Source organism: Neltuma alba, unplaced genomic scaffold, assembly GCF_004799145.2.
Source record: "Neltuma alba isolate B1F8T4 unplaced genomic scaffold, ASM479914v2 tig00012348_pilon, whole genome shotgun sequence".
Taxonomy (NCBI): domain Eukaryota; kingdom Viridiplantae; phylum Streptophyta; class Magnoliopsida; order Fabales; family Fabaceae; genus Neltuma; species Neltuma alba.
Window position 1 is genome coordinate 515,223 of NW_021636857.1, and position 14,089 is coordinate 529,311.

The window sequence follows — 14,089 nt, forward strand, 5'->3', positions numbered from 1 at the left end:
TCACATCTTTCAGTGCTTCTCGTGCCTTTGGCTTCATTTTATGAGGCCTTCATCATCACCATCTTCTTCTTCTTCTTCTGCTTCTTCTCTTTTTCACGTGAGTATTTCTTCTTTTCTTCTTCTCCATATAACCTTTATCGTCTTCATCATTTCTCTTTGACAAATTCAGTCCCCACCTTATTGTGATCTCTGATCCGCGGAAAGAGAGATGATGCCCCCTGAGCAAGAAACCACTACTGTACAGGTCACGCCAAGCATTCCGGCCATCCCCAACCGCCTGCCGCCGGAGAACAGCTCCGTTCACGCCGACCCAGGAGGTTCCGCCTCTATTGAGGACAAGCCCAGCTTGGATAATTATGTCATTCCTCTTCATCAGCTCCACCCATCAGCAACACGTTCCGTTCTTCATCAATCCTTGCGACCTGTTACCCTCAAAGTAAGCGCATCTTCAGATCTCCAATCTCTAAAATGTTTGATATATTCGCATAAAACGTGATACTGACTCATGAAGATTGCGGATCAAATACACGTATTCTCTTATTTGAGGTTATAACGTAATAACGTAACTAATTCTTGTGTTGTAGATTTGTTGAGTTTCTGAAGTTGAACTGATGATCAAAATTTCTGTGTTTTTAGTTTGAAGACGTTTCTTACTGTATAACCTTTGGGAGCAAGAAGAATGGAGGTTGTTTTTCTTCACAAAACCCGAAACCGACCCGGACGATTCTCAACGGCGTGACTGGGATAGTCCGGCCTGGTGAATTGATGGCAATGCTGGGCCCATCAGGCAGCGGCAAGACCACGCTACTCACGGCGCTAGCTGGCCGGCTCGCCGGAAAATTCACCGGCAACATAACCTACAATGGCCTTCCTTTTTGTAGCTCCATGAAGCGCATGACTGGCTTTGTCTTGCAAGACGATGTGTTATACCCTCACCTCACTGTTCTTGAGACGCTGGTTTTTACAGCTTTGTTGAGACTTCCCAAAAGCCTCACCAGAGAAGAGAAGGTAGAACAAGCCGAGATGGTCATCACGGAGCTCGGGTTAACCAGGTGCAGGAACACCGCCGTGGGTGGCGGAACCGCCTTGTTCCGGGGAGTTTCGGGTGGGGAGCGAAAGCGGGTCAGTATTGGGCAGGAGATGCTGGTGAACCCGAGTTTGTTGTTGCTCGATGAACCCACCTCCGGGCTGGACTCGACGGCCGCTCAACGCATAGTGGCGATGCTCCGAGGTTTGGCACGGCATGGCCGGACGGTGGTGACCACTATTCATCAGCCGTCAAGCAGGTTGTACAGGATGTTCGATAAGGTTGTTGTACTATCGGACGGGTGCCCGATTTATGCTGGACAATCGGGTCGGGTTATGGAATATCTTGAGTCCATCGGATATCCGCCCACTTTCAACTTCATGAACCCGGCCGATTTTCTTCTTGACCTTGCTAATGGTAAGCAAATTAAATTCACCAGAATTTTTGCCATTTGCATGCATATTCCACAAATAATAATTACAAACTATACACACTTTCTATCTACATACACACAAATTTATTATAATCGCTAATTTATGGTTTCCTATAAATAATATTTTCTTCCCTTTTTGTATTATCTATTTTATGAAATAAATGGCATTACAGGAGATTATTGTTTTGGGATCACATCAAGCCGCAATATTTCAACCTGTAATTTCAAATTTCAGCAATTTTTTTAATTTTAATTAATTAATTAATTTTTTTTGGAAAAAGGAAAGTAAGAGGGTTCTGTATTGTGCATGTCAACTTCAGAGAGAGGACACAGCATGCAAGATAATAACAATAGAAGGACTTTGTACACCTGGTTATTATTGGGGGAGGGACCGGTTTCAAAAAGTAATAGTTATAATTATGGTGGCGGTAGTGCAAAAAAAGGTTTGAGGTTTCTTTCTCTATTCCCATGATCTTGTTTTTAAGGTGGCAACACCTCATGGGTCACTTGAAGCAGTAAATTGACAACACGCACGCACAACACCACCAAACGTCAGCTTCACAACAAGTTTCATTGTATTTATTTAATGTTACAAAGGTGCTGTCCCAGACACTCTTGTTCTCATCTGACCTGATAAAGTTTCTGTCATGGGATCCAGATAGTTCTTACAGTACTTACTTTCACTGTCCAAAGTACAAACTTGTGTGACAAAATTATTGGTGAGTCTAAAATTATGGGTGTGAGCTTTAAAGTTAGAAGATCTTGATGAGGGTGCATTAAAATCTGCTTTAGTCACAGACAGAACAGAGGATCTGTCAAATTCTGTAATCTTTTTTAAGATTCTGCCTGGGTTTGAATTGCAGGCATTGTGGATGATGTTAAGCTGGATGATCAGAATGAGATGCATGGCGGATTAGACCACATTGAAGATCAATCTTCAGTAAAAGAGTCTCTGGTTTTATCCTATAAAAAGAATTTATATCCTGCTCTGAAAGAAGAGATTCAGCTAAAGAATGAAGGCGCAGCTAGTTCAACATCAGGAACACCCAGAAGTAAGTGAAAAATTCTTGCTCAATGTGGGTCCTATGAATTTTGTATGATAAAAATATTAATTTGTGCTCAACATAGAAGCACATCAGAATGGTCTTTAATCATCCTGCATGGTTAGTAGGCTCAGAGAACAAGTGGAACACGAGCTGGTGGGAGCAATTCAGGGTTCTGCTTAAGAGGGGTTTACAGGAGAGAAGACACGAATCTTATTCAGGCTTAAAGATTTTCCAGGTCTTATCTGTCTCAATTCTCTCAGGCCTTCTCTGGTGGAATTCTGATCCTTCGCACGTACAAGATCAGGTATCATAAAAGACTCTCACTTTCTTTTGCACAGACTCTTCAAACTCAAGAAAGAACTTCCTCTTAACTAAACAATTTCTAATTCTGACAGTTAGGCCTGCTTTTCTTCTTCTCCATCTTCTGGGGATTCTTCCCACTATTCAACGCCATCTTCGCATTCCCTTTGGAGAGGCCAATGCTGATAAAAGAAAGATCCTCAGGAATGTACCATCTTTCATCTTACTACGTAGCCAGAATGGTGGGTGACCTACCCATGGAACTTGTCCTTCCCACAATCTTTGTTACCCTAAGCTACTGGATGGGTGGCCTCAAGCCTTCACTAATCACCTTTATGTTAACCCTCTTCATCATCATCTTAAATGTGCTAGTCTCTCAAGGAATAGGCCTAGCACTTGGGGCCATATTAATGGAAGTGAAGCAAGCCACAACCTTAGCTTCAGTGACCATGCTGGTTTTTCTGCTAGCTGGTGGCTACTACATTCAGAAGATACCATCTTTCATAGCTTGGTTGAAGTACATATCTTTCAGCCACTACTGCTATAAGCTTCTGGTTGGGGTGCAGTATGAAGAAAATGAGGTTTATGAGTGTGGATCCGGGTTTCATTGTAGGGTAATGGATTTTCCTGCAATAAAGTGTCTGGGTGGTCTGGCTCATTTGTGGGCTGATGTGGCTGCACTGTGTGTGATGCTGATTGGATACAGAGTTGTGGCTTATGTGGCTTTGAGGATAAGGCAGCCTCACTGACTAGCTCTACTACTGCTGGCTTGCTCAATAGATTAGGGATTCCTCTTGGTTTGTTGGAATTAAAAGCTCTGTCCAAGTGTTAAGATTATTTAAATTGTATGCAATATTACTTAAAGCCCTAGTGGTTTATTGATATGAAATGAGAGGGTAAATAATTTAAACATAAAGCCACTTTTCCTTAGTTCCAATTTTATCGGATGTCCCCAAAGGGACAACCACTTTTCTTTAGTTGTTTCTTATTTTGGGCTAAACCCACTTTTTCCTTCCATTGGGTATATACATTTAAGTAAGAGATAAATTAATATTGACATAAAAGTTACCCTTGACTATTGGTCCTATGAAATTCTGAACTTTGATGCCCTTGTTGTTTTTCTCGGATCGACCTAAATTAGTTGAGTGTCTAATGTGACTTCTGAATACTAGGTGGTTTGATGCCAATAAAGAATTACTTACAACACAAGAGCTATTGGTTTTATTATGACATAACCATATTATCATAATATATATATTACTCCCTCCGGTCCTAAATGTAATACTAATTTTATAGTATGAATTACACTACCTATTGGAAGAGTTTTTGGTCCTAAAAACTCTTCCGATAAGATTAGGTAACAAATGCATTTTCATCAAACTGTAATGTGAGATATTTTTGGTGTCCTAGAAACTAGGAGATATACACATCCCATGTTCTACAGCTTGGCTGATCAACACTTTATCTTGTGTTGCATTTTCATGTTGGCAAAGGGAATAAAACCTCAAAGTCTTCAAACCCATGAGAGTTTTGAGATGAATTTCATGAAAGCAGAATATGCTATCCAATAAAATATCTTCCAAAATATGCCTTAGATATGAGGAATCAAATGCCAAGTAAGGCATCTCTGCAAGGACCTCCAGTTCAGTTTATTCAATTCCCTCATTGACCATTACCAGCAACTTGATGTAATAATAGCATTCTAACTCCACCTTATTCTAAATTATTCCAAAATAGACGTGCTTTTAGAGTTATTACCTGGGCCAAAAAAATCAAGTGAACTGTACACTCTTTTACTTAGAAGAATATATTATTACTGAACACGCCTTCCCTCAAAGCTGAGAAACCTTCTTGCTCTCAGTCATCGGGACAGGTCAAGAAGCAGCCTGCTAAGCCTAGTGAGACCACTCCAAAGGCTCCAGCCTCCAAGTCCAAGCCAGACCCTAAGACATCTGAACAAAAGTCTCAGCCTAAGAAGAAGGTATGCCATTATGCATATAACTAAAAACTAGTGAGTCCTGTGTGTTGTTGACAGTTTCAGGAATAAACCCTTTTTTTTCCAATTAAAAGGAATAAACGCTAAGAGTCTAAGGTTACTGATGAGATCGAACCTGTAACCTTCTATTTACAGAAAGCATTCATGCCACTAGGCTATAAGGCTTTTGACCGAATAAGTCATGCTACTCATGGCTTAGACTTTGGAATTAACTTGTTTAGTTGTGTCAATGATCAAGTTGTGATGTCTTTTGATGATTTTTCAGTCAAGTAAGAGCAGTAAGTAAATGGAGAAGATATTTGAGGAGCATGAAGATGGAGAGACAAGAATGTTATTGGTACTACGTGTAGAATCAGCAGTACTGTACTATGTGCTTGTTGGTAATCCCACCCCCCATGTAACAACCGACAAGCTTGGCCTCATAAATTAAATAAACTTGTCATGATTACGTGCACTTGTGGCAGACATGCAGCAATGTTTCTTTTCTTTTTTTTTCCTTTTTGGTCTGAGGCATTCTTGTTCAATGAACTTAACCAAAATTACAGTACCGGCAGTAAAAATTTGAGGCTTGAGGATATTAACAAAATTATAACATGGGACTTTTAGAAGCACAGAAGTTAAACACAAAATCATAATTAAACGTTGCACATAAAAACTTGTGTTTTTCTCATTTCAGATTTCAGTAAAAAATGTGTTCCCCTAACTTGGCCTACAATGGAAGAGTGGTTCTCTCATATGAATAAAATGAATGTAAACATAGTAACAGGATTCCTGTCAGAGTCTTACGATTATATTCTTGGAATAAAATTTGATGATTCAACCAAAAAAGAATTTATATATGAACATAGCTTTCTAAATATCCTTCTTTGATTGTCCACCACCTTTCTACAAGAGTCTTGTGAATTCTAAGAATGACAGCATTCGTATCACTATGAATTTCAACTGAAGATAGTTTTTAGACATTGGTTATGAAAAAAATAAAAGAAAAAAGTGTAGTATTGGCTTCAACTAGACTATTATAATGTTATTCAATGTGATAGGAAAATGATTCAAGTTATGTTTTGAAATTATTTGTACAATAATAGAGTTCTCTAAGATTTGTTAACAATAGAGTTTAACGGTATCGTTCGGTTCATATAACTTAAAGTTTGCTGTTATTATTGTAATAAGCTCTAAGAATTATGGCTTACTAATTTAAATTTTAGTGTTAAAGATAATTGTTGATAAATATTAAACCTTCCGTGATTTCAGCAGTAAGGAATTTATGTTTTGTCATCCCCATTTTTCATATAATTAACTAAATAATGTCAACCCGTGCATTTGTATGAAAATTGCAGAAATAATACAAAAATTACATAGAGATTTCACATAAATTGGCATAGAAATTACATGGAAAACCAGAAAATTTTGAAACAATACAAAGTCCAAGTTAACATATATAAAATATGATGAACTTGTTTTCACGCACGTTTCAAGTTTAAAAGACTCTCGTGTGAATATGTAAACTATTAATACCAAGTAGTTGTTGTTGTTGTTTGTAAAGTACCATTATGATTTCCAAATACTTGCAATCCTCAAGATATTTACATATTAAAACATGAATTCATTTAACAGGACGCTACTGATGTCATATATCAGAAGTATCTGACAGAAATTGGATCTCTCAGTTTCTGATGTGAGTTTCTATCAAGTAATAACTGAGATTCCATTTCCCTCACAGAGACGATTAATGGCCAATGATTCTGATTCCATGTTCATTTCATGAAAACCTAATATCCTTTTATTGAATTTTGGTGGGAGGGAGCTAGTTGACAAAAATAAAGAAAGTAGCTAGCAATTGGAGAGCATAATGCATAAAAATGGCATCACTAGGCACTAAACCCATTTGCCAATTGCCACTAAAAGCACAAAATATTGATATCTCTCAGATTTTATACTGGGTTTTGCCCATAGAACTTTAGAACCCACCTTCTAGAATCTGTATTATAAAACACTGTTAATTAAGGACTGTTTGGCTGTGTGGGAATAAAGCTAAAGTAGGTACAAAGGAGGGTAGGCAGCTTAATTAATATATATATATATATATATATATATCTGACACAGATAAAAAGTACAAGAAAGACTTCAAGATGCTCAACTATATGTGGCGCTTCTTCTTTAACTAATATTCATTATGCCTTGTGAATTTTACTTTTGCAAAGAAACAAGAGAAAGATCACTGCCTACAAAGAGTTATTCCAAAATTTCCTCATGCATGTCCCTTATATAAACACACACACACACACACACACACACAAATCCAAGTCTGGAAGGGACTTTTCTGGAACAAAACTATTCAGTAACTTGGCTGTAGTCCTTGCAAAATTTGCAGGGAATTTAACAAAACCAAGGGCAGAAATTCAAAAGGAATGGTGCTATAGAAATATTTTCTTTCACTGTAGGTCCATTAATGAAATGTGTGGTCTATACAATTGGACCCTTGCATTCCAGGCCTTATATATTACAAGTTGATAGAGCTGCAGAAGTGGGCTTCTCATATATATAGGTCTATAATTTAAAAGTGCATAATTGATGTGAGAATTCTATTGATGGATAATATAATTTATAGATATCACTATAAATCTCTTGTAAATCATAAGACCTGCTTTAACCTTAACAAGCATGTAATACCCACCTCCCTAAAAAACTTCCAAGTACTTTAAAAATGCCAGCTTTGAAGATTTTGAAGGCAGTAATTGTGATTTACTCTAAAAGCTTGAATTGAACTAATTTTATAAGATGAAGATATACAATGTAAAATTAACATATGTTCAAATGCAAAAAAGGATATGCTAGGAGGAATGGTTGATATATGAAGCAGAAGGATCTGATGCTAAAGTTATAATAATCATGTGATATCCATGTCATCTATTCTATTCTCAGCAACTCACCACCATCCACCCCTCTCAGCCTCTCTCTAACTATGGTTCTCTATATAAGGCATTGTGGTCTCAGCGTAAGAAAATGTGAGTAAAACACACACAAACACAAGTCTCTTTAAACACTTATAAGTAGACTGTTTCTTTTTTAAGTATGGCATCAGTGAAGGAAGAGAAACCAGTGGAGAGCCAACCTCAGGGTCAGGGCATGCCAAGAAGGAGGGTTCTTCCGCTCCAAAGGCTGGTTCTGGTTCCAAAGGCCCTTCTTCCAAACTAGCCCCAAAGAAAACTCCCCAGAAATCTCAAGACTCTAAGAAGAAGGTATTCTTTTTAAACAAACCTCTATACTGCTTGTTATATGTGTATATGGATCAAGTTGACCTCATTGATTAACACTTCTTCCAGTTCTCATTACAAGGACTTCTATTGGGTCTCTTCATATATCGTGGTTTTTCCAAATTAATAATTTTTTCCATCTACTATCCCTAACAAATTATAAAATTTTCTAACTGATTAAACAAACTCTTTTAACTAATGACTTTTGTTGAGGGTAAATTTAGTATTTTACAAGAAATAACTGTTATCTTTGATCCTTAATATAAAGCTGGTTGGAGATTCAATTTCATCCTAAATCTCTAATATTTATCCATTTTGTCTTCAAATAATTCTTGTGATGATTGTATATATTGATAAAGTTTTATCAAGTGGTAGTTTAAGTGCACATGATTATTAAGGATATTTTGAAAATGACAATACTCATTTATTATAAATAACTAACTTAGCTAATTTTCTTAATATTAGCAAATTAATTATCTAATTTTTATATTAAACAGCATGACGTGTGTATGGAACTGTTGAATAGCGGTGAAAGAGTGAAAAGTTTGATTTTGTTTGAGGGGTTTAGGATTTGTGATTGAGTTATTGTGATGTTATGTTTAGGGAAAGGGAAGCAAAGGAGGAGCAGGATCAGCAAAGCACTGACCAATATAAAGGTGTGGCCAAGAATTAGAAAGAGAAATGCCCACATTATTACCAATAGTTATGCTTCTTAGTATATTATTTTCTAGTAGTACCCAAGGGCTAGGTGACCCTATATATATGTATGCCCTTTAATTATGCATGTAAATGATCAGCTTCCTACGCTTTGATCAAATCCAAAAATAATATCTTTGTTTCACATGATCACTTACAATTTAATACTCTCATGAATACTCCCTCAACTATAATCAAGTAAAAGAGGGAGAAGGGATATTAAAAAAAATGATTATGGTGTTTTAGGAAAAATATGTCACATTTCTTATAATTAACTAACTTACTTAACTTTCTTAATTTAATCAAATTAGTTAAATAGGTCTTATATTAAAGATCGGATGAGTATAATTTTACATTGTATTATGCCAAGTATCGTAAGATAATTTATTATATAAGTTAAGAACATAGTTTGAATCACTGCTCACCATGTGTTGAGATGACAACACATCTTATCGCTTGATAAAAAAATTTTAGTGTACTCGACTAAAATTGAGAAGGACCAAGTTTTCCCACATCGTTATCTGTTTTTCAAAAAGATGTACTCGATATTATTTTAAATTATGATAAAATTTTTGGGAATATATTTCTATTTATTATTATTATATATATATTAGTTATCATTCTTTTATTTATATTTTTCAGAATTTGTTATATGTGGTTTTAATTTTATATTGCTTGTCCCAGAAGCCCAGAGTATTTTTAAAGTTGAAGTTCAAACTTGTAATGGGCCGGCCTATATAAATGGACAATGAACCAGAGATGGAATAGAAACAATACATCATACAACCCCTCGTTTTAACCCTCAATATTTCCAACTCTGGTTTAAAAATCAATAGTTCCAAAATATGATATCTAAAATCTTCTTATTTTTAATGACTTTTTTCGAGCTGAAGTGACAATAAGTATTATAATTAATTGAGTAAGTAAATATAAACTAAATAAGTTTCCCTATACAAATAGAATAACGGAGGAAGCATATATTTAAATTAAATAATACAATTTGTCATAAATTCTGGAAGTACATTTCATGCTCATAAAAAAATGATGAGTACAAGCTAATCATGATTTATTTGGACCGTCTAAATTAATTTTAGATGATCCAAAATTAATCTAGTTTTACATTTATATATATATATTAAATACTATCTCCAGTCTTAAATATAAAAGCTAGTTGACTAATTTAAGTAGGTTAAAAAATTAAGTTAAGTTAATTACTTGTAATAAATAGGTATTGTCTTTCCTAAAATATCTTTACTAATCAAGTTTATTAGAATGAACATTTTGGGAAAAAATAAATAAATATGAGAAACAAAATATATTAACGTCTTATATTTAGAACTAAAATAAAAATTAAATAGAGTCTTATATTAAGAACTGGAGATAGTGTATTTTTTTTCTTTTGATACATGTATAATTTAAAATAAAAATAATTTTATAAATACCGCCTTTTGAATAATAATTTTATCACATAAAAAGTACTGTTTAAAATTTTTATATTTCAACAATACAGATGTTATCATAATGATAAGCATATGGTACTTAAAATTAATTAAAGCTTTAATGATCTATCTTAGCAAGTTTTTTTTTTTTTGGTACAGTCTATCTTAGCAAGTTGACAAATAATGAGTAACATGTATTACTCTCAGTTAGGACACTTGGATAGATCAAAAGCTTTAACTAACACCCCGTTGGCCCAAAAAAAAAAAAAAGGAAGCTTCTGCTAAGTTGTTATGAAATTTTTGTGTGAATATGTTTGTTCATTAGGACTTTATCACAACTTTCCCTAAAAAATTAGGTGAATATAAGTTTTAGTCATGAAATTTGAACTCATTTTAATTTTGGATTAAAATTTAAACGAGGTCAAAAATTAATTTTTGTGTGAAAGTAATGTTTTCAGTCTCTAAAACTTGAGACCATATTTAGTTTATAGGGTCTAACGTTTATAAACAGAGTAAATTTCAAGAGGAAAAAACACTAATTTCATATTTTATGGATTAAAATTTAAACGAGGTCAAATTTTATTATTTCTACTATCCCTAAAATATTTATAATTAATTAGTGGAGATTGGAATTTATAATTAAGATCATATTATTGGGCAAAGATTTGTTTCTACATTTTTTTTTTGTTTGCCATCGATCCTAAACACTAAAAGAAACAACGACAACACTTTCATGGTTGTAGCTAGGCTTCAACTTCAATTTCATACTAAACACCTTCCTCAGGACTTTCATAAATATGAGATTGTGAGTTTGAACTCTTAGGGGAAAAAAAAATACTCATCCGGTCTTTAATATAGAACCTAATTGTTGAGTTAGTTTTGGTCCTAAATATAAGACTCATTTATCATATTTATCAATTTTCTCTAAATTACCCTTATAGATACTCCTTCAACCATAATCAAGTAGAAGAGGAAGAGAAGGTACTAAAAAAGATGATTATGGTATTTTAGAGAAAACGTGTCACATTTCTTATTATTAACTAATTTACCTAACTTTTTTAATCTAATCAAATTAGTTAAATGAGTCTTATATTAAAGACCGAAAGAGTATAATAGATGGATGAGTTCCGATATGGCTAAAGAGAAAACTGAATATAAAATATTTCTTTTATTTTGGTTTATTAACTCCCACAATTAATTAACGAATGACATTTAAAGAGACAGTATTAAGGATCATCAATTTTGAAAATTTTTAAAAATAGATCAATGTTTTTGGTTTGAATTGAAATTTATTAGTTTAGTTTTTCAATATTTATTTTTTAAATTTTTTCAATATTCATCTTTGACATTTTCAGTACTCATCTTAATATCTTTTTAATACTTATTATTTCACTATATTCAGCACTCAACTGCGATCCTTTTGATAAATACACATATCTAATAATTTTTAATTAGTGCTAGAAAAAACGAAAAAATAAATCCTAAAAATATAGATGGACTATGAGTACTCAAAAATTCGAAAAATGTGCATTAACAAATTTTAGTTCCAATAAAAAACCATGGTGCTTTTTTATAAAAAAAAAATTCATAATCCTTAATTGTGATTAATGTTCTTAGAGAGTCCTTAAATAATATCAGTTGCCCCATAAATTAATTAAGCCCATCAGGTTCCCTCTTGTTTCATTGAGATAAAATTAATTTAATCAATATACTATAATATAAAGAAACTAGGGAAAATTACTGATAGGTCGCAGCTAAAAAGTTCTCCCAAATTAAAAGGCCTCCCAAATTTGTTTAAAGACAATACTTGTATAAAGTTTTGTTATATTCATCATGTCAAGTTCTTTAATTAAATATTTTCATGTTTTTTATTTTTAAAATATTATCATTTAATTATAAATTCTCATAAAAAAATAGAACAACTCGTTATATTATGTTTGATTAGAGAACTTGATATAATATATATAAAAAACTTGATATAAGTATTTCTATTTTTTAATGCTAAGAGTCCATATGATTTTTTTTGCTACGCATAAATATCCTCTAATGAGAGACAATCCCATTCGATGCACTTTTCAGTATTGAATATGGGCTTTTCTCATAATAGGAATTCAAATCTTGGTTCACAATATTATGAGGGACTAGGGTATTCCACTAGACTCAAACCTGTTGGTAGTCTTATTTTATTTAATGCTTACAAGTCAAATTTATAAATACTAAATTTCTTGGATTTTTTTTTTTTGCGAGAGAGGATTCTATTAGTATTAACTATTAAATGAAATTCAAAAAACTTATTTGTATTTTAAATTTTAAATAGAAGCAACTTATTCCCGAAAAGATGGAATGAATATATTTATATATATATGTTTATATAAAAATGTTTAGTATTGGGGGGTAATATTCTAATATAGACCCGATTTTGAAGTCTTTGAGGGAGGCATATAAAATGTCCAAGTAAAGGTAATATATCAATTGAATGAAAATTACTCTTTGTTATTTGGAATAATATAAATGTAGTGGGAACCAGCTGATAAAGTAAATTAGAATAAACTAAATTAGATCCAAAATGCGAGATGCCTTAAACAGTAATTTCAAGGGTGCTTCTAATGTATTGGCCAGTTCATAAATAAAATGAGTTTATTTTTAATGTAATATTTGATATTTTATTTCATTTCCATGGTTTAAACCTAATTCAATAATTAATACCCGAGTATCAATAAGGTGATCCATTTTCTTCTCAAATGTCGGAACAGATTAGGATTTTATTCTAGTTACATACTCATATATCTTTTTTACGACATCGTTCATATATATTAGATTTAAAATAATTCAAATTTTATTTTAAAAGGTAACCAAGTGTAGATAGTATATCTAATATTCAAAGTTACGTTAATCTAAAATGATCCAAATTATGTTTACCAAAAAAAAAAAGCGATCCAAATTAATACTACCTCCGGTTTTAAATATAAAAATTAGTTGACTAATTTGAGTAGATTAAGAAAATAAATTAAGTCAGTTATTTGTAATAAATAAGTGTTATCTTTCCTAAAATATTCTTGCTAATCAAATTTATTTGCTAGAATTACTATTATTAAAAGGCCTATCTTGGGGGAAAAAAACAAATATGAGAGACAAAGTAGATTGATGTTTTATACTACCTCCAATCCTAATTATAAGAGCTAGTTAACTAATTTGAAAAAATTAAAAAAAAAGTTAAGTTAGTTATTTGTAACAGATAGTATTGTTTTTCCTAAAATATCCTTGCTAATCAAGTGTATTGGCTAAAACTACTATTGTTAGAAGGACTATTTTGGAAAAAAAATACATAAATTTGATAGACAAAGTGGATTGGGGTCTTATATTTAGAACTAAAATAAAAGTCAAATAAAGTCTTATATTAAGAACTAAAAATAGTATTTAAAACTAAAATAAAAGTTAAATAAAATTTTATATTAAGGACCAGAACTAATACTTGGAACTTGGATCCTACTCGCATGTCTTGTTATTATGGTATCTGTGGGCACCATGGCCAAATTTTCTTACTTTTAATCAGATTTGAATTTTTTTAAAATTTGCAAAATACAAAATATAGTATGGATCTTATAATTTTCAACTCATACAAAAATTAATATCTCAGCTAATGAGAGTTCAGCGATCAGGATGAAAGTGTACAGTGCTTCATAATTGAACATAAATGTTATTATTGTACTGATTAAATATTGTCAAGCCTACATGAGAATAGTTTTCTCAATGTAATTTTTAATTACCTTTGCAATTTTCAACTCTACCTGTTTTTTTTTTTTTGGGCCATCCTTCATTCAAATTTTCGCCCTCATCACATCTTCTCATAGAGTTTAACTCCCTCATACTTAATGTAAAATTTAAGGAAGTACTCGAC

General features: G+C 32.8%; 1 protein-coding gene and 1 long non-coding RNA gene across 4 annotated transcripts; both read left to right on the forward strand.

Moving 5' to 3' along the window:
* The first annotated feature begins 18 nt into the window (after positions 1-18).
* Positions 19-3,743, forward strand: LOC114726210 (ABC transporter G family member 21). Of its 3 annotated transcripts, XM_028912787.1 has the most exons (6): positions 79-97; positions 170-436; positions 637-1,444; positions 2,324-2,512; positions 2,629-2,810; positions 2,902-3,743. In XM_028912787.1, exons 2-6 carry the CDS (start codon positions 209-211, stop codon positions 3,553-3,555), a joined length of 2,061 nt encoding a protein of 686 aa, XP_028768620.1. In that variant the 5' UTR covers positions 79-97; positions 170-208; the 3' UTR covers positions 3,556-3,743. The 3 variants fall into 3 exon arrangements, with proteins under 3 accessions (XP_028768619.1, XP_028768621.1, XP_028768620.1); XM_028912786.1 differs by having other exon boundaries at positions 19-436; XM_028912788.1 differs by having other exon boundaries at positions 19-436; positions 2,632-2,810.
* A 4,069-nt stretch (positions 3,744-7,812) lies between these two features.
* Positions 7,813-8,905, forward strand: LOC114726273 (uncharacterized). The gene is made up of 2 exons (XR_003738487.1): positions 7,813-8,041; positions 8,660-8,905. It is a non-coding gene; the product is annotated as an uncharacterized LOC114726273 (long non-coding RNA).
* Positions 8,906-14,089: the final 5,184 nt, after the last annotated feature.